Source organism: Thunnus albacares, chromosome 4, assembly GCF_914725855.1.
Source record: "Thunnus albacares chromosome 4, fThuAlb1.1, whole genome shotgun sequence".
NCBI classification, from domain to species: Eukaryota; Metazoa; Chordata; class Actinopteri; order Scombriformes; family Scombridae; genus Thunnus; species Thunnus albacares.
The window spans coordinates 14,879,801-14,900,669 of record NC_058109.1 but is presented as its reverse complement, the minus strand read 5'-3'; the positions used below and the strand labels follow the sequence as shown (position 1 = coordinate 14,900,669).

At 38.9% G+C, this 20,869-nt stretch overlaps 1 protein-coding gene across 1 annotated transcript in view; it reads right to left on the bottom strand.

The window, feature by feature from the left end:
* The window catches only part of kif5ab (kinesin family member 5A, b), a 63,280-nt gene that overhangs the window by 22,841 nt on the left and 19,570 nt on the right, over window positions 1–20,869 (bottom strand). The window contains exons 3-15 of the mRNA XM_044350119.1: window positions 20,258–20,331; window positions 19,805–19,909; window positions 19,320–19,368; window positions 18,229–18,284; window positions 17,929–18,016; window positions 17,548–17,672; window positions 15,877–15,981; window positions 12,051–12,199; window positions 10,490–10,638; window positions 5,727–5,953; window positions 4,793–4,861; window positions 3,345–3,551; window positions 438–584 (exon numbers count right to left, since the gene is read on the bottom strand). Coding sequence (XP_044206054.1) covers window positions 438–584; window positions 3,345–3,551; window positions 4,793–4,861; window positions 5,727–5,953; window positions 10,490–10,638; window positions 12,051–12,199; window positions 15,877–15,981; window positions 17,548–17,672; window positions 17,929–18,016; window positions 18,229–18,284; window positions 19,320–19,368; window positions 19,805–19,909; window positions 20,258–20,331 — 1,550 coding nt within the window. The remainder of the gene's footprint in view (window positions 1–437; window positions 585–3,344; window positions 3,552–4,792; window positions 4,862–5,726; window positions 5,954–10,489; window positions 10,639–12,050; window positions 12,200–15,876; window positions 15,982–17,547; window positions 17,673–17,928; window positions 18,017–18,228; window positions 18,285–19,319; window positions 19,369–19,804; window positions 19,910–20,257; window positions 20,332–20,869) is intronic.

Sequence of the window (20,869 nt, the reverse complement as noted above, 5' to 3'; positions counted from 1 at the left end):
GAGCTTCTTTTTTAGGTGATTTCTAAGTGTATTTTTACACATTTAATCTTGATAGGGATCAGAAACACTGCTCTCATGTGAAATAATTGGTTGTGCTGTCTCCAGGTTTATGTGTATAATGTCTCTGTGTTCTGGTTTGACAAAATTATACCTCTGAGAAGAAGAGGGTGACTTTGTTAATTGGGTTCAAACTGTTAAATGTTTTTCTAACTCTGATAAAACCTATGAGGAACATGGAGATTCACAAATTCTAGTTAGAAGTTACAAGAAATATAAAACTCTGATAAATATTTAAAGCTGCACTGCATATGAATTATCTTTTGTTGCAGACATCAAATTGCCTCAGATAACATCTCTTTCTTTGGAAACATCTCTGGTACAGTACAGACCAGTGGTGAGTATGAGTTCTGCCAACCTTCATCTTTTGCTGCACTCACCAGCTTGATGTCCCGGTTCCCGACGATGGTACTGAACTCACTCAGGTCCCTCATCAGCCCGTTGAGAATCTCAGCGATGCGTTTCCTCTGGTGGCTGCTTACTTCCTGGATACGGGACAGCTCTGCCTCCAATGCCATAAGGTGAGCCTGTGGGAGGAAAGGAGTGAAAGAAGAGAGTGAACACATAGGAAGACGAGAGGGGGAGAGTGGTGGTGGGGTGTGAGAGGGGGAGATAGAACACCCAGGAGACAAGAGATATGAAAAAAATAAGGGAATAATAAAGAAAGAGAAGGAAATGACTGAAAAGAGGATGGATCTCACGCCTGAGAGCACACACTGCAGCGAGATGCATTTTAACCCCTGACCTCTTTCTCATCTGAGAAATCTAAGGAGCAAAACATAATTGGTGCTAAATTACAAATCAATAAACTACCGAGATAGTGTGTCATGGCACTGGCGCTGGATGAGAGGATCTAAGACAGTGAATGATGGAGTTAACCTTATCCTCCATTTTGTATAGAGAGCAGGCTCTAAATAACGCGCAGCTCCAATGGCTTTAACACAATGAACCATATGGGTTCAATCGATACTCTACAGGTCTGACCATATAAAGTATTTCTATCTCAGAAACAAATGATTTAATCTTGCAAAATTGAGCCTTGCTTTTTCAACACGATTAACATGGAAAAACACATAAAGAAGACCTAAAAATCTTTTTTTTTTCTTGGTTCGGTGGTTCAGTGTGACCATGATGAATGTGTATTAATTTGATCTTGGCTGTTCTGTTCCTATACTGGTGGTGCTATAGTAACCAAAAACTGAAGGTTTTTCCCCTTCTTGTTTCATTTTGTACCAAGTGAATCATCTATTGTCACAGGAATAATGTACTTAAGCTGCTTTTTAATGGCGCATTTTAGGTTATTGCCCCCATGGATCATCAGTCAGTTGAAAGCACCATTAACCATCCTCTTAAATACAGTAAGATTCATTCCTTTATCAATCTCTCCATCTTCATCTCCTTCATTAACTTCAAGCCCCCTGATCATTTTCTAGGTCACTTCCTATGTCATAACATTAAGTTAGCATAAACAGCAGTAAATAATTAACAGAATCAATTTATTTATGAATAAGTAAAAGGAGCAGAATGGAGAGATTAATGAAAAATGTTCAGTTCAGTTGAAGAGAGATTTATGAAGGCATATCAAAGAAATGAGATGGTTGGAGAAATGATGAATGAAGTTAATGTAATATTACTATAATGATAGAAAGGGGCTTAAATGGACAGATGGATGAAAGAAGGTGCTTAAAGGAGCAGATGAGTGGCAGCAACTGTGAACGATGGCATGGCCTCCTGCAGAAGAAGAGGGGAGTTTCCACTGAAAGCACAGATGAAGACAGCTGAGGAGACGGTTGGGTAAAGGCAGTGATAAATGTACTCCATTGCACATTTTTTTTCTAGGTCAACCGCCCCATTTCTACCATAGATATGGAAAATTTTAAAAAGCCGCCACACTGCACATTAGCATAACAGCTGGGATGCAGCAAGGGAAGAATTAGCCCTAAAGAGGGCCTGATAGGATGTTTTTTTCAGATTAATGTTTAGTTTCTTGTATACAGTTTCACATCTTGTCAGAGAAGGAGTCATGTCAGGTGAGAGGTCAGAGCAGAACAGACTGAAAGGGCTGTAGAGAAGGCATGCTAAGTGATTCAGGATGTTTCAACTGGGTTTCGTTACACTGATTTGTGCAGTGAGTAGTTCTATTGACAGCTCTTTTTATCAATTTCTGGACCAGCTTCTAAGAAAGACAGAGAGAGAGGGGAGGATGCCCTGCCAGATTGTTAAATGATGCATGAAATATTGAAGAGGTTTTAAGAAGGTGAATAATGGTCCACTGAGCCAGTCAAAATAACTGTATTACAGACTGATCAGCTCTGCCAGTTATCTTTCTTTTATTTCTATCCCTATTTGGCTTTTTTTTCCCCAAAAATGTCCTTTGCCATTTATTAAATGGATATTTTGAAACCATCAATACACAGTTAGAGCGGCTCTATTTTTTTAACTCAATGATTTTTTTATTCTACAATTTATCTTCAGATGAATGAGAAACAGCCTCCTCAAATGCAGTTTTTAGACTTTTTCATGCTTAAAAAACTGACATGAATATGACTAAATATAAAGACTGAAAGGCCTGGCTTCATAAAAGCTGAATATTATAAATAAAAAAAAATCCCAGGCTTTGTAGATAAGTTTTCTTTGAATTTTGACCTTATTTGCTTGTGATCATAGTGTAAAATAAGCAACCAGTCTCAGCTGAATCGATTCATTCAACGATTTTGTCATTGCTGCCGGTAAGTTTGAATTCAGGGTCGAGCTAAAGAATCACAAGAGAGATTATGACAAATACCATGCCCAAGCTTTTACTGTAAAGATTTAATAACTTTACCACGAGATTTGTTGCTTACATTTTTTCCCCATCCTATCTTGTATTTTTTCCCCTGATAATTTCACTTTTTCTTACAGTGAGTCTATTCATGACTAATCTTAGCACTATCATTATCTTTCCTTCATTGCAGGTGTCTAATTCTACTCATTATCTCTATAATTGCATTATGAACTGATTTTTCAACATATTCTGTTGAATAGAAAGACAGGAGCTTGAATGGGCAGATGGATTATTTTATACCTCAACGCTCCTTTTTCTCTGCTTTTAAGATTTGTATATATATGCCACATTACAGAACATGTCCTTCAGTCCCTTTATGAGTTTTTGATAACTCAAGGACAATCATTTACATACCTTTGTCTGTCTCTGCCTCTCTGTCTTTCTTTTTATCTTCACCCCTCATTTTTAGTCACCTTCTTGATATGAAATATTAACAATTGAGCCTGCTGGAAGCCAAACCCACCATTTTCTTTGCAAGTTCTTCAGCCAGCAGCTTGTTCTGCATGCTCTTCTCCTCGACCTCTAGGCTCTTCTGGTCATAGTTAACTGCCAGCTCCTCCAGGGCTTGCAACACCTCCTTCACCTCTGCTTTAGCACACTCATTCTCTGTCTGCAGCCTGCCGAGCTCCGACTGCACCCTCTCGCTGTCACCCCTGGATGATGCTAGAAGCTGAGGGACACAGAGATGTAACCGCTTAACATAAACTGTAAATAAAGAAAGATTTGGTAAAGAAGTGAGAAGAGAGAGTCAACTGTATAGAAGCATTGTGTACACCAAGAAACCTAGTCATTATTTATAAGGCAGAGCTGCCAGATTTTAATAAAACATAATTGTAGGATTTATTTGTTTTCTGGGACATAAGAGATAAGCATATGTACAAACACAGTTACACAATATGGGTGTAAGTTAACAGAGGAAACATATTTTAAATATTAATCTTAGTATCATTTTTTGACACTGTAAGAGATGACACTATTTAGCCACCACTGTGTTTGCTTGCATGTGCACTGCTGCATCCCACTGTGGGTCATTTCACAGAATGGATGCCATTAAATGTAGATGTGTCTCTACCCAGGGTGCCTGCACATTTGCACTGTAGCTTACAGCTTCTGTTTGGCCAAATGGATATAAAATCATATTACTGTAAACAAGCTATGGTTCGGTAGTTACCATCGTGTCAGCTCAATCCACAGCAGGCCCATTTTGTGATATGAATGAACTAATTTTGCAAATGTGGAGTCTTTTACTTGGCGGTGTATCACATGCCTAAGATTGTTTCAGACAGTTTAATTTACACGCTTTAAACACTGTTCTTAATTATCTTCTAATGGAGTCTTTTAATTGCTGCACAAAGAGCGTAAAGAAGCAAACAAGACTATTTACTGTATATTTGTGCGAAATAGATAGTGTCACATAAAGAGTCACCAGATTGACAAAGACGATGGAGCCATGCTGACCCCCAGCACATCAAATCACACATTGTATCATTATAGAGCATTTTGTTTATCAGACACACCAGCTAAAATGAGCAAACATGGGTCTTTCCCTTCTCATACAGAAATGACGTGTATCAAAATGAACAATTACCATATGCATCGCTCATTATGCATCCTCCTTCATCTTTTCATTGACCCTTCCCTTTCCTTGAGCAGTCACTGAAACCTATTCTATTCTAAAAGTCGACATGCAAATACACTTATGAATAAACAACAACGCTTCATGTTCTTCAAGAGCGTTCTGGTACCTGAAAAGAGTTTTTTTCTTTATTCATCTCAAGGGCAGGATAATAAACCTCTCACGGCGGAGTTTTATTCAAAATGTGACTGCGATTGCTACATTCACAGGCACCGTAGCCTACTGTGGGCCATTTAACCAAGCTGATGAAAGGATATAAAACTGAGGTCTTTTACCTCCTCTTGGTCGAGCATCTGCTCCTTCAGCTTCTCCACCATCTGGCTCTGGTGGTTGATCTCGTCATCCTTCAGTGGTAAAGAGACATATCGAAGAGATACATTCATACATTCATTTACAGTTTTATGTGTCATGCACATTGCACACTGTATAATGGATATCCATTCTTTGACATCTGGCATCGTCCAGTTTAAACTTAAACTTCAGCTTGCACCCAGCTGTAAAAGTGATATACACATTCAGAGATGATATGCAGCAGTTTCAATGCTATTTATGAAAAAGTTAAAACAGTATAACTATCAAAAACAAGCATACATTAATAAAGATTTGCCAAATTATCATACAAAAGGCATTTATTTGTTTGCCGGTGCTCAACTAATCATGCGTGTCACAATTGAAAAAGCTAAATCTCTCAGTGCTCAACTGCCTGCAAATTTATGCATCCCCATGGATTGTCCTCTATGTGCAACCACTCACCTGGATATGCCTGCATGTGAAAAAAATGTCAAAACGGTTATAGATTGCTGGAAAAAAGGTTATTTTTCTCAGATGCTTTGTAAAACTAATGTGCCACTGCATTGAAACTGGTTCTGTAAAATTCATGTCACTGCTTATCTGTTGATAAGTGTTTAAATGATACATTACAGCACTGTGGACCAGCAAACACGTGCAAGGACGATGTGTTAAATAAATTAAAGCTTTAATGCTTCTCAATGTAGAACATTACTATTTCCCCAATGGCATCTATTCCTAAGAGTTGCTAAATTAGTCACTACTATGTGTCTGATCCTGAATTCATTAACATGAATAAAACATGTGTGATACACTCTTTATATTCATATGTGCATACTATTAAAAAATTCTCAGCCAGGATGTGTAATCAGCTCTACATTCATGTACACAAACGGTCCTCATGCGTCATCCATTTATCACCTTATCATCAAGCTGTTTGTAAAGCTTTCGGATCTCCTCCTCATACTTCTGACGCTCCTCCTCAGAGATGTGCACAACAATAGAGGAGGCAACAGAGCAGGGGGTGCAGGGGGTGCACGGGGTGCAGGGACTGCAGATGTCGTGAATTGGTTCCTCAGATTCAGTAGGCACCAGGGGAACGTCCTCCGATCCTTCTCTCAGCTGCTCTAACACGACAACAGCTTCACCTACAGATAAGGGGCATAATATTTGATTTTTAGCAAATCTGTTGCTCTTATCTCAAACACACCCTCTCCTTTGGATTCATGCATTAAATAGGGATTAGTGTGTTAATCTTCAGCAAAGTCCTTTCCTTACTTCTGAATACATTTCGATCTCAGGTTCGAGATATTTCTGTGTTATAGATAATTTATATGCAATCAGACCCTGCAGCAGTGCAAAATACCACACCTATTAGACATTAAAATGTCAGCTGTCTTGTGCCTGGCTTTTGCTGAGACTCGTCCAGTATTTCACAAATAAAAAAGGAGAGGAGGCGTTGAATGCAGTAAAGTCAGAATGCTAAATATGTGCACAAATACAGATACGTAATGGCAGGAAGAACACAGAAATGGGCTTGGACTGGCAGTGACTCTGAGATGCAATGCGTTTTAAGCATTGAGAGGTTTATACTGATGTGTTTCTAGAAATAGGGAAAAGGCAGGAAGTGAAGGCATAAATACATTATAACACAAATACACAACAATGGGATGCTTACACTTTTGGTGAAAAGTATGTGATTCTCTTACATAATGACATATTTACACATAAATAAATTACTTTTATTTACTATATTTACTATTTGTTAGGAAACACATAGTAATGTGCAGGCAGTCCACTGAATAATCCAATAATCATCATCAGAGAACCAGCCATGAAGTGAGAAAGTCAGTATTACTATCCCTAAAAATAATGTAAATTGTTTATATGTTACTATGTAACGATATTATGTATTTATCACTTCTTGCTTTTTCCGTATTCCTAGAGACACGTCAGCATAAACCTCTTAACACCGCCTGAGGAGGATAGACAAGCGAAGCATAGCTGCCAGTCCAAGTCTTTTCCTGTGTTCTTCATGCCATTAAATGCTTGTACTTGTGCACATATTCAGCATATAAAATTCTCTCACTTCTCTGCATTCAATAGCTCCCCTCCTCTCTTTTCTTTGTGTTGATACTGAATCATTTGGTAAGCCTTCATTCACTGTTTTCTCAGGACTCATCTGGTGATACACAGCACCGATTTAACTGAAATAATGTAGCTGGAAAGCAGATCAATTTGGAAATTGAGTGCTTTGCTCCTTAAAGACAAGATCAAAATAATCAATAATTAAGACAATATACCTAAGTGATACCTTTCACTGATTAGTTCCTCCAGTCTAGTTGAAATTGTGCTAATCAATAAAAGCAGCTGCCAGGTCAAATGTAGCAAAAACCTGCATGGCTCTCTGTTGTACACTATCCCCGCTAGATAGAGATGTGATAGAATTTATTGTATGAGACAGCTGTTCCTGTCTCTGGGCCATCCTTGATTAAGGACTCGGGTAATGTGGTACAGTATGGAGGTCAACGGCATTCGGCTCAGGGAGTGCCTGGCCTGAGGTGAGCAACAATATAGGGAGCAATGCGTGGGGGGATGGGGTTCAACGACATTGTTTGAAAGTACTACGTTCTGAGAGAGACAGAAAGGAAGAGACTCAAGGGAGGAATTGTGTGTGTGTGTGTGTGTGTGTGTGTGTGTGTGTGTGGTTATGTGAAGGAGAATGAGAGTAACTCAGTAGGATGAAGCAATAAAAAGAATAATTTTCACTGATTGGTGTTCAATAACGATGTGTTACAGCATTTTTAAAATTCAGGTCAAGCGCTGAGGAATGATCTTCAGCAAAAACATCGAACAGTATTCATTACACGGCTTGAATGTCAGCCGATCACTACCATTGAGAGCTTTGACATTTGAACTGACTGAAGTCCAGCAGGAGAGTGTGTGTGTGTGTGTGTGTGTGTGTGTGTGTAATTATGAGTCAATGTAAATTAAGAGTATGGTTTAAACATACTCTATGTGAAAATTGCCCTGAGTTAACTTCTGTTGTGATTTGGAGCTGTATAAATAAAACTGACTTGACTTAGCGTGTGTGCGTGTTTGTGTGTGTGTGTGTGTGTGTGTGTGTGTGAGTGGTGACATGGGAGAGGACCAGTGTAAGTTCTCACTTCTCTGTAGATGTGATTAGCCTTTGTCTCTGTGAGGATTACTAATACATAAGGATTCATAAAACATAAAGTCTCCAACTTTTCTAGCCTCCAGCATATTGTGAAGGGAATCCAATTATACAAAGTAAAAGTCTGAATAATATGTATTAGAAATAGCCACAAAGGGATTTTTGAAGTGTTTTGGGCACAAGTCCAGAAAGTCTGTTTGGCTGCTCTTTTACCATATCTCTACTGGCATCTATTCAGATGAAATCAAATTAGGTTAAATCTGCACTTACGTGGACTGAGAAGTAATGTCTGCAGGCTAGCAGGCTGATAAAACTTTCAGTCCTGTTAGTGAGCACCGTACTGTGTATGAATAGGGACTTAAGAAGGGACATGTAGTGTAGTGTTATTTCTGCAGAGGAGCATGTAGAGGCTGTTCTCTGGACTTCACTATCAGTGGTTTCCAGCAAAGCTTCTTAACTGAAAATACCACACTTCAAATTTTTTACCGTTTAGAAGGCAACTGATCTTTTTCACCAAACATCATAGAGGATCCTGGTTTACAATCACTTTTTAAAAACTAGGATTACTTTTCTTTCATTTTGTTTCATTTATTTCAGCAGTTTAACAAGACTAAGAGTCTACAGCCATGCTAGCGGCTCTGTGAGGCTGCGCTGAGGCATAGCAGTGCTTTGAGCTAATTGCTGAAGCATGGTAAATTTCAGGCGTAGTTTCATGTTTAGTGATTGATGGGGATGTCATTAGTTTTGCAAATATTTTATTTTGGACAAACTGAACTGACTGTACCCGGTGATAGCACTACATGAAATATCAGAGGATCACCAAAGTTATTATCCTAAGGGAAACATGAATGTGTTACCAAAATTTCAGGGAAATCCATCCAATAGTCTAATATTTCACTTACATTTCACATTTCAACGACGAATGTGAACCTCGTGGTGGTGCTAGATGAAAAGTCAGGGAGTCATCATTCATCATCATTAAGATACATCATCTGAGCATCATGAAGCCCCCTGAAATTGAGATTTTCCAGCAATATTACCCAACCTGAACTCAGCAATATTGTAACTCAGACCAGCTCCTCCACATGTCTCCATTTGTCTTAAGATAATAGTACCTCATTGGAAACAGGTGTATTTCCTACTGCCTTTAAGACTGCTGTAATGAAACCTCTACTTAAAAAATCAAATTTAGATAACGCTATCCTTAGTGATTATCTATATCTAACCTACCCTTCATGATCAAAGTACTTGAAAAAGTGTTTTTTAGTCAACATAATGTTAATTTCCACACCTATGCAGATGATACCCAATTATACATTTCTGTTGAGTCAGATGAGTGAAAACTTTTAACACAACACGATACTGAGAAACTAATTCATATTTTTATCACTTTTTACTGGTCTCCAAAAAAAGTCCATTGAGAAATTGGAACTCATACAGAATTCTGCCACTAGACTTTTAATTCAGACCAAGAAGCAAGAGAGCACATCACTCATGTTTTAGCTGAACTGCACTGGCTCTTTTTCTTTTAGAATCGATTTTAAGGTCCTTTTAATTACCTACAAAGCTCTAATGGCACGGCGCCTTCATACATCTCTGACTTTTTAATATCCTATCAACCACAACAAGCACTGAGATCCTCCAAGGCTTTCCTTTTGATCGTGCCCAAAGAACTCCACAATAAAAGTAGGGTAGCTGCTTTTATGTATTATGCACCAAAACTGTGGAATGCCCTGTCCATGTATATCAAACAGGCAAGCTCTGTGGACATTTTTTAAAAAGAACTTAAAACATACAGTACCTTTACTGGAAGATTTTAGCTAACCCATTTTATTGTGTGCTTTATCTCCTAAATAAGTTTTTATTTCATTTATTTTATTGAATCTATTTATATTAATTTGTTTAAATTTATTTTCATCTATGCTGTTGTATTTATTTGTTCTTGCCATATTTTATTTGCTCTTGTTTTAATGCTTAAAATGTAAAGCACTTTGAACTGCATTTTATGTATGGTGCTGTACAAATAAGGTTTTATTATTATTATTATTATTATTATTATTATCATTATTATTATTATCATCATTATTATTATTATTATTATATGAATGTTTGTAGGAAATTTCATGACATTTCACTCAAAACTACAAATGTGAACCTCATGGTGGCACTAGACGAAAAGTCAGGGAATCATCAATCATCATCATTAGGATACATCAATTGGGGGTCATGAATGTTGTACAAAATTTCATGACAATCCATCTGATAATTGTTGAGATATCTGGACCAAAGTGGTGGACTGACCAACAACTGATCAACATTTCCAGCCCTAAAGCCATGTTTCTAGGATGGCTAAAAATATCCACTTATTATGATTCTGACATTAAACACAAAAGGTACTGATAATGTCAAGATGTCTGGGCAACATTTTTCACACTTCTTCCCTAAAAGAAGACTTTGAGATATTCAGTGTTTTTGTGAGCTGCAAGTGTGAAATCAGTGTAAGTATTACCATTCTTCCAGCGGTTCAGCTCAGCCTCGAGTCTCTGAATAGTCTCCTTCATTGACCTGTTCTTCTCCTTTTCCTTTTCATACTTCTTCTTCCACTGCTCTGCTGTGAGCTCCAGGTTTACTGATACAGTATTTCTAATGGTCTTGGCTCTAATTGGAGAGATGCAGTAAGAAACAGAGGGAGAACAGGAACGAGAGAGATGGATGGGAACAGAGAGAGGGTAGGAGAGAACGACGCAGCAGAGTGAGGAGCAAAGGATATAGAAAAGAGGGGAAAAAAGTGTGAGAGAGCGGCAGAGAATAGAGGAACTGTCAACAAGGGTATTTCAGCCCTGGCTGCTCAATGAAAATGGGCTTGCATCTCATTAATTGGTATGCAAATTGGGTTTCTGCCAACTGTGTTTGATGCATGTAGGGAGAAGGAAGTTTATTGTACAGAGGCAAGAACCCAGAATGTAAAAAGACCTCTTAAACATATTCACATCAAAATACAGCAATCATGCAATTCATAAACAGAAAAAGTATGTACGTGTCTATATATTACTGCTCCTTTATGACGCAAATGATGATGCTGCAGCCACAGCACTCGGCTCTGGCTGTGAATTTCACATCAGTAACTATCACTTAATTTCACACTCAAGTGAGAAAACAGTGTTCTTTCATTTACTCCATGATTTTAACCAGACAAACAGCCCCATCTTAAGTTGTCTCATCACATCAGATTTTAGATAACACTTTAATTGGACAGCAAAATACTGATAATCAATCATCAGGGGAAAGAAGTTAACCTGTAACAAATTGAAAATGGCATAATTATTTACTATGTCTATGCAATATGTGCCCAAAACTTTAACAAAAACCAAACCAAAAGATTAACCCTAGACCTAAACATTAAGTTTCAATAGCTTCCTTTAAATATTGTAGAATCCCCACAAACATCTACATTTGTAGACCTTTTACTGGCACATCATCATTATTATCAGTGTCATTGTATTTTTCATGTCATATTGATCTTCAAAAAAGAGATTAGTCATGGTGTTCTACAGCTACTGTGGCTGACAAAGGCAGATAAGAGACCACACATTCTGTTCAGTAAAATTCAAATATCTTTTGTGGATTTTGTCACTCCCTTTGCTTGGTCATACATTATTTATTTCAACCAACACTCTCAAGTTAGTCTCTAGTCACGGAATTCATTGGTAAAAGAAAATGGTTGGAGATGCGTGAGGCTTTTCTTAAGGATATTTCTTTCTATCTGTGAGTTTCTTTGGGTTAACACTGAGAAATAGGAGTGGAAAAGCTGGTAAGCAAACCAAATGTCTGCTTTTATGAGTACAGTTTAAGATTAGAAAAGGCCCTCTTTAAGCAATCCCAGCATGATCACAAACCAAATTCCAACATAAACCCAGCCTCTAGAGCAGTGTGTGGGTCTTCATATGAACTGCATGTGTGAGTTGCACACATTTCAGCAGAAAAACATCCCAAGAGCTGCAGCTGAGTGAGACAGTGTTGTGTGTTGTGCTGCTGCACAGTGCAGACTACTTAGCATGGAAGTCTGTTACCTTTGGCCAAACATCAACGTGGATTTGGTCTCTGCATCGTTGTAACTAGAGGGAGAGCAACAGATGAACATGGTAGTGCGACAGTTCCCCCCCAGTGAGTCCTGTAAGATGCGAGTCATTTTGCTGTCACGGTACGGCACGTGGGATTTCTACAAAGAGACAGCGAAAGGAAGGAAGAGACGGAATCAAGGATAATGAGAAAAAAAGACAGAGAGCAGAGAAGATGATTAAAAGACTGTGGAAGATATTCTAAATTGCTGCACCGCCATGTACATTCCTTTCTGTAAAAAAGTTCAAATATGTGCTGTGAGCATCAACACAGAACAAAGAAAGAGGGGATTTCTCCTTCTCTGCTGCATTAGGCACAGTATTACCTTTATAACCTTCGGAATGCCTTCAGAAAATATTGTGTCCTTGCTTAATGAATAAAGAATAAATGCCAGTAGATTTATGAAAGATTTGTGAGGCATTTCACTTGCAAGGATCACACCATCAACAAGATATGTTTAATGATTTATTAAAGAAAAACGATTGATGTGCGTAGTTCTTCCGCTTGCTGACTGTGTTGTGGGGAAGCTTTGTAGGGAATCCGCTGTAGTGCCTGGGTAACGACGGACCCCCTCAGGACCTTACGAAAGGAAGGAAGGAGAGGAAGAAACAGGAAGAGAGTAGGGTCGGGGGAGGGGCACAGAATACCAGACTGAAAGAGGAGGAGAGGGTTAGGTGGGTGTTTTTAGGAATGAGGTGTTGTCCTGCTCCTGAAACTTCACTAGATATGCTTCAATTCACTAGCAAGGACCATACCATCAACAAGATATGTTTGATGATTTATTAAAGAAAAACAATTGATGTGCTTCTGCTTGCTGGCTGTGTTGTGGGGAAGCACCCAGGTAACAACGGACCCCCAAAACCTCCAGTTACTCAAGATAAGATTGAGCGGATCTGAGATCTTTGAGATCTGAACGGATGTAATAATGATATGTTTCAGAGGACCAAGGCCCATTAGTTATATAAAGTGTTCTGGGATGCCATTGCAGAAGGCAGGAGTAATAAACGGGAGAAATGCCAGACAAAGAGAGTAGATGGTGGAAGTGATGGTGGGACCAGAATCGACTAGCCACTTGTCTGGATTCAGAGATGAAAAGAGGATCTGTCAATGTTATGATCTGAGATTTCCGGCAAGTAGTTTGCAAGGGTCTTGAAAAGGATTTAGCGTTGATTGGACTTTGAAGTAAAAGACAGGTGTGGGCTGACCAGATTGACACATCCATAGTGTCATCTGAGAAATAAGACAATTTTAAAATGCAAGTGTGGCGGTGTGGGTCGAAGTGAGTGGTTGAGGCATCTGAGGGAACCAAAAAAGGAGAGAGTTCTAGCGTTCGAGCAACGTGAGGAGTGCCGTATCTGGAGCAGATGGTGTGGATGCAGACTGACAGCAAGTCAGCAGTGAAAGGAAGGTGGTAAGGATTTTTAGCTGGCTCTTCATGATGGAGTCCTTCAAGGAGTGAAGTTATCTAAGGATGGCTGGAAGCCAAGCTCGGACAGCTGGTAATGAGTTTGGAGAAAAAGCTGATGCCGCTAAGTTAAACTTTGATGGTATGTGTTTTAATAGTCATCATGGAAAGGGTATGGGTAATGAAACAAGTCAAGGTGATGAGATTGAATGATGGGAAGGTTATGTTATACTGCTCGTGAAAGTAATAGAAACTTTTCCAAGCTATCCAGTAGGATAAGAGGGTTAAAGGTGATAGGCTGTTCATGATAGAGTCCTGCGAGATGACTATCAGAGGTATTAGGGCAGGATTTACAAGTTGAATGAGAGTCGGCTATGGCGTTGGAGTGACCGGGAACATGAGATGCATGGAGAACATATTGATGTGTAATGGAGTGCCATATTAGGTGGCACATGAAAAGCACGATGGATGGGGAGTTGGAGCATCCTTTGTTGATTATGTCTATGACTGCAAGGTTGTCTGAGTATATTAAGGATGGACTTGTGGGACCATTCATGGCCCCACAGAATAGCAGCAGCCATTATCAGGTAGGTTTCGAAGAGAGCGGAGGAAGCTACCTGGCATTCATTTGCAAGCTCCAGGGGCCATTCGGTTGAGAACCATCTTCTGTTATAGAAACCCCCAAAACCAACAGAAAGAACAACATCGGTGTGCACATGGATGTCATGTGGGTGAGTCAGTTGGTCGTCGAAAAAGAATTTGGTTCTGTTCCAACTGGCAAGAAGGTTGAGCCACAGATGGAGATGTTCGGCACAGCTTGAACTATCCAGGGAGATGGAAGTCAAGAGTGATGGGATGGAAGAAGCGATACATAGAAAATGAGAGAAAAAGGCTCACTTTGGGGAATGATGCATAGGGCAAAGTTGAGGTGGCCTAGGAGGGAGAGAAGTTGGCTTTAAGTGCAGCACGGGGCGAGGAGGAAAATGGAAATCAGAAGGCTGATTCAGTTGACCTTCTTGACTGGGAGTGAAGCCTTAAACAGATTTGTGTCAAGAGTAATTCCGAGGGATTCAAGGGATGTGGAGGGGCCCTCTGCAGACAGTGGAACCATGAGGTTGGAGAAAACTTAAGTCAGAGTGACTAGGCTGGAAGCCGGTGGCAATGAGGGACGTAAAATGATGAGGAAATCGTCCAAGAGATGGAAAAGGAATGGAATCTTATGATTGTTTGACAGGATCCAGTAGAGGGATTCTGACAGGGTGATGAAGAGTTTAGGGTTACTTTTGCAACCGAAAGTGAGTGAAACTTTGCTAGATAAGCTTCAATTAAAGTCTGTGAGCCTTTCCAATAGGTTTATGAGGATTTCCCTAAGTATTCAGAGTTATAATGCAAGAAATGGTGGATGTTTTAATTACAGTGGAGCTTGGAAGGACTACAGAGTTCGTAGAAAGGGTAGAGTGGGTGAAAATGCTGGTTGGATTTGGTGAAGAATGGAATATGTTAACAGCTGTACCAGCACTGCAGATAAGGTATGGGTGGGAAAAAAATAAGCTAACATGCTTTGTCACTGCAGGTTTCATGCAACCGTATTGCAAGAATTTCAATATTCTGCAAAACCCCACATTATGTTCAATGACAAAGTCGTTTTTATGTCTAGTGCCAATGTTTTTTAAAATTCTCACTTTCTGATTTCAGTACAGAAATTAAAACACTTGGTTAAAGGAAAAGACAATTTCAGAAATACTCTTATTTGCTTATGAAGCTACCATCAACAACTGGCTAACTTAGATTAGCATAAAGCCTGAAAAAAGGGAGAAGCAACTAGCCAGGCTCTACCCAAAGGTGAAAAACAGTCCTCCTACCAGGTCCTATAAGCTCAATAATTAACATGTTTTATCTCATTTGTTTAATCTGTACAAAAACCAAAGTGTAAAAACTATAATTTCTTTAAATTGTTCTGTTTTATAAAATCAGAACTGAAGCTCGACTTGCTACTTGTACTTAAAGGTCATCTTGCGAATAAGCATATTTCCCATAATGTTGAACTTTTCCTTTAAGGTTAGGGTTTAGGCTTATGAATGCAATTCCAAAGAATACTGGGCTGATTTTCTGTTCTGTTATTTGACTTTAATTTACTGTTGGTGTTATTTGGCACCAAACAATTTTCCTCATTGAGAACATTTAAGTTGTTCTAATCTTACACTTTCAACTAATTCACTGCAGCTTTAGATCAATTTTGAAATACATGTTGTTTTGCCAGCAAACATTAGCTATCTGTTAAAAGTAAACAACTAAAAGTACAGGCCTTGGGCAGCTATGTTGTCCAAGAGTCTTGATAGATAAGAAAGACTGAAGAAATTTCTTCACTTTACCGTTCCCTCGGCCAGTGCTGAGATGACATTCCCCAGGGCCGATAGAGACTTGTTGATGTTCTTGGCCTCATCCAGCACAGCTCCCTCTGCACCTGTCTTACTGACCTGACACAGATATGAACACATTGGAAGAATTAGTTCGCAAAAAAAACATGATCACATAAAAATGTCATTGGGGAAACCATATTTATTTCTCTAGCAATGGTTTATTTTATGGGTCTTATGGTTTCCTATGTTGAAAGGAATTATATGTAACTGTAAAGTCATGGGAAGTTTCCTGGAAATGACCATGTAATTTGGTACTAACTATAAGGGAAATGAGACTGTGCAATTGGTATACTATCAATTAATGATTACAGCTAGTCAGCTGAAAATGTAATATATATGCAGAATACTTCAACATATGTGGAGAATTAAGTCTCTAATAATAAATGAATAATGAATGATATTTATTTGGATTTAATTGGAGCTGTTCTTTCAAGGAAAACTGTCTCAGAAATTTGTCTCTATTTCTCCAATAATGAGCAACAAATCAAATAGTTCTTTTCAGGAAACTTGCAACAAAATTATTAGAAAATTGGAGTATTGCGTTGTATTATGATTATTTAAAAACAGACAGGAAACACTGAGAGTCAACCAGCATTTGAGAAGATTTCTGCAAGACACTGAACCTTAATTGGAAAGGCACAACATATTATGTCATAACTGTCATGGGACACAATTATTTACAGCGATATAATGAGGAGCTTAATTATAGATGATTGCAAGTCAAAGCCCTCTGTGGAACATGCACCAGCTTCCTGTTCAGTCAATAATATTTTGTATCAAAGTCTAAGAAGTTGTTGAGCAGAACCATTTCGTCCTTCACCCCCCAAGACGACTTACAAATGCAACATCAGCATTTATTAGCTAAAAACCACAGCCATCAGCATCTACATGGCCATCCACTACTCTAAGCACACACTATTCTATATTTCACATCAATACTATCAAACACTAAACTACATTCAGGAGCCGAGGGCCATGTTCAGTTGTGTATGTAATGTATTTTCTGCCTGCTTTCTGGAGTATGACCTGGAGATGTATTGTTTAATAGATGATGTGATGAGGCAGGCTTCTGAAATCTGAGTCAGATTTCACCTACAAGGCTAAGGCCAGGGGAACAATTAGTTGTTTTTAGCTATCCTCAATTTGACCTATTTTGTTTTGTTTTTTTTCTTTTAGAGCTTATCTGAACTGGCAGAAAGAATTTTTGAGGGGTTATTATTTCTCAGAAAATGATTTTCTTTCTATCAGTGGAACTGATTGGATTCCTAAAAATGAGCAAAGACTAACCCTGATATTGCATCACCAAGAGACAACTCCGACCCCTCGAAATAAAAATCAGTCCTCTGTGTCTGAGAAAAACTTTTTAAAAAATTTAAGAAAAATTTAATCAACTGACTGCAGTGCCATAAAGTGAGTGGTTTAAAAGGCTTTAAGGGTGAAGTTCAAAGCTTTAATACATTGTTTGTCTGCGTCTTTAATGTCTGCACCAACTGACACCAATGCTGAGAAAAGACTTCTGGGTCCCAGAGTTAAAAAATCCTGCTGACAGTGTATCTGGTGAGTTTATAACACTGTAAAGCCCTAGTTTTAATGTTTCAGAAAAAACTGCACAATTTGTCCTACCTTCTCACTTCCCGCTAGGTCGACAAGGTACAGCTTCCCACTCAACTTCTGCTCTGTCTCCACATTTTCCTGTTTGATGTTTAACAGGAAGATGCTGTGACTGCGGGAACTGTGTTCATTCATATCTAAAGAGCAATGTGAGGAGAGGAGAAGAGATGAGAGGAGAAGAGTCAAATTCCTTTCAGAAAATGTCATTTCATTATTTCCCTTTGACAGAGAGTTGTTAAGCGAGATGTTCACTTTGCACCTCATCATGCATTTCTCACCATTGCACCTTAATATGATTATCCTTTAATTGTAAGGAAAAAAAAAAAAAATCTAACATGAACTGACTGACAGCGTGAGAATCAGAACAACAGGAAGATCAACAGTGTGACTCACTGGTGACAGCAACGTGACGATTGGCCTTCCCTTCATCTATCACATCCATCACTTCATCAGGACTTGTGACAAAGCGCTCAGTACAGCCCTTAGTGAAAGAGAGACATGTGCCCACTTTAACACACAAATATACATTTATTTCTGCACATACATAACAACAGACATACAGATATGAGAAAAGGTGGCAGTTTGCTTTACTTGACTGTAACACCCATAACATAAACTACATCTACGTAATAAAGAGAAAGAAATGAGCATCTAGTGCCAAACTGAATCATGGCAAACTGTTGGATAACTCACCTTTACATAGGGAACTCTGTTTTTGTCTTCGTGGACTGACAGATTGGTTTTTGTCACTAGGGTGAGGGAAAATAAGAACAGAGGTCATCGCATTACCCAAAGCATTGTGCATATGCGTGTGCATATGAGATTCTGCATGTGAATGTGTGTTTTTCCTTTCAGCACAACTATAATCAGACCTGACTATGGCCCCTATATGGACTATATCTCTGAGTCAGACTCTACTAATGCAATGTGGAATAATAATATGTGAGGCTCTAGCTACGAATGCTTTTAATGGAATTTAATTTTTTTTTCAAAGTCACTGATTGAGGTTGAGCAGATGCGTCCGCCAATGTCAACAACTAAAATACTAAGTTTCTGCTAAAGCCACTTATTTGCCCAAATTCCTGAATTAGTTATTTCACATTTGAAATTACTGTTTTATCAATGATAATTAAATTTCTCTGGATTGTGGTGGCTGCTTTTTCCTTGGAGACTGGGTGTTTTTGTGTGTGCGTGCATGTGTGCGGCTGTGTTCATGTGTTTTATCACCCTACAGTCCCTTTTCCTCTTTGCAGATACCTCCACAGGGTGTTGTTCTCTGTTCTGCCTCGATTCATCCTGCTTGTTGTCGAATATGTTTTTGTTCAAAGCTGAAATGTTCCTCAGCTGCTGTGGACTCCCTTGCATACAGATGGGGGCTCTCACCACTGTCTCTGGATCCATTAAAGGTATAACCACAAGGATGCTGCCTACAGCTCTCTGTCCAGGCCTCTCCATCATTTTACACCAGTTATATCTCTGCAGCTACTGCAGTGCTTCTGTGTGTATGGTGTGCCAAACAATCAAGCTTTATTGTGTAAAACAGATAAGCAAAAATATAAAAGTAGATATAGTAGTTCTTTACTTTTTCAATTTAACTTCCTAAATCAGAACTTCTTGAGTTTTTATACTGTTACCATAACTCACAATCATCACACTCAAACAGTTTATCCTTATGTACCTAGGTGTAGCTATAAAGGTTTGAATTTGCAACTGTGTACTGCTAGAAAAGTGTAGGGTATTAACAAATGTAAGTTGTGTTTCACAGTCTCAGTGCACAAACATACCATCCAGCAGGTCCCGAATTTTATCCATGTAGATCTCAAAGTAGGATACCTGCAGCAAAACAAAAACATGTTGTAGCTTATCTTTGCAATAAAGGTGTAAAGATAGAAAAAAGGAAATGATACAGATGAAGAAAGGATGTAAGGGCTGCTTATTGTACAGATACGCAAAATGGTATTACAGTAATCTGTCTCCCTGTGAGACTGGCGAGGTTCTCTATTTAAGGACTATGGTGTAAAAGGGAAAAAGCATCAAAAATATTGGATTACCATTGGTTTATATATCATGATTTATGGATGCTCGGCTGATTCCACTCAGCCAATCCATGTGAGGATTACATCAGAGGTTCGAGCTGAATTCCCACTGAATGTATCATAGTGTTTGAGCAAAACTGAGCATGTTCGTGCATGCGTGTGTCTGACTGAGCGGGCCCGTAGACTGTCACAATTGTACACATGAGTAGGCACACATGGAAATCTACACCAACCTTTATATGGAATTCTAGGTTCTCATCCATTGCAAATATGTGTTCAAATATGTCCTCAGCAATACGGGGAATGATGCCCATTCCCTGGGGATCATGAAGGTTCCCCTACAGGAGGAAAGAGACGAGATAAGAACATGTGAGTGAAGAGGAGGGAGGATAAATGCAGACCTTGGGAGGAATTAAGTAGAGAGAATAGTAAAAGACAGGAGAGCAGAGAGGCTTTTGACTTGAAAAGGAACAGAGTTGTTTCCCAGAGAGAGTTGTAAAGGAGGTTAGTTCTCACTGAAGGCTGGGAAAGAATGATAGAGCACAATGACAGTGATGGAAGGAGATGTACTGTCAGGGAGAGTAGAGGAGGAGATACTCTATTTTAAAAAAAATCTGTGTGCGTTTGTGTGCTAGTGCGTGCCACAGCAAGAGGTCTACCTTTTGAATAATTTATCATTACTGTACCTCCATGGTGTGTGTCTTTCCAGAGGAAGTCTGCCCATAGGCAAATATAGTCCCATTGTATCCACCAAGTACATCTAAATTGAGAAAGGAGAAAGAAAGAAAGAAAGAAAGAAAGAGAGAAAGAAAGAAAGAAAACTGAAAATGAAGAGTGACATTGCAAAAAGCACTTTGAGTTTCACTAAGAGTGAAAAGTGCAGTACAAATTAAATGTATCATTATTATTATTATTAAGTCTTACTGGCAGTGTCAGACAGAATAACAGATTTCAGTCAGACATAAACAATAGCAGCCAGACAAAGACCATTATTTCTGACCTTTGCTCCAAAGACACATCAGGCTGTGCCTCATAAAGCTCTTGTGCAGTGAGAACTTCGTGGTATTTAAGCTTGGTTAGGCACTGAACGACCTCTGTGGCTGCGCACTATAAACAACATCTTCCTTGAGTGTTAGAGTCACCAGGAGACCCTCAGCGAACTACCAAGCGAGCATAGATATATTATTCTCTCCATTCATCTGGTAGGAGCCACAGTGAAAACAACAACTCCTCGCCAGTTGAGGTTATAAAGCATCACAGTGCCGAATGTCATATCGCTGACACAGTCTAATAAACCC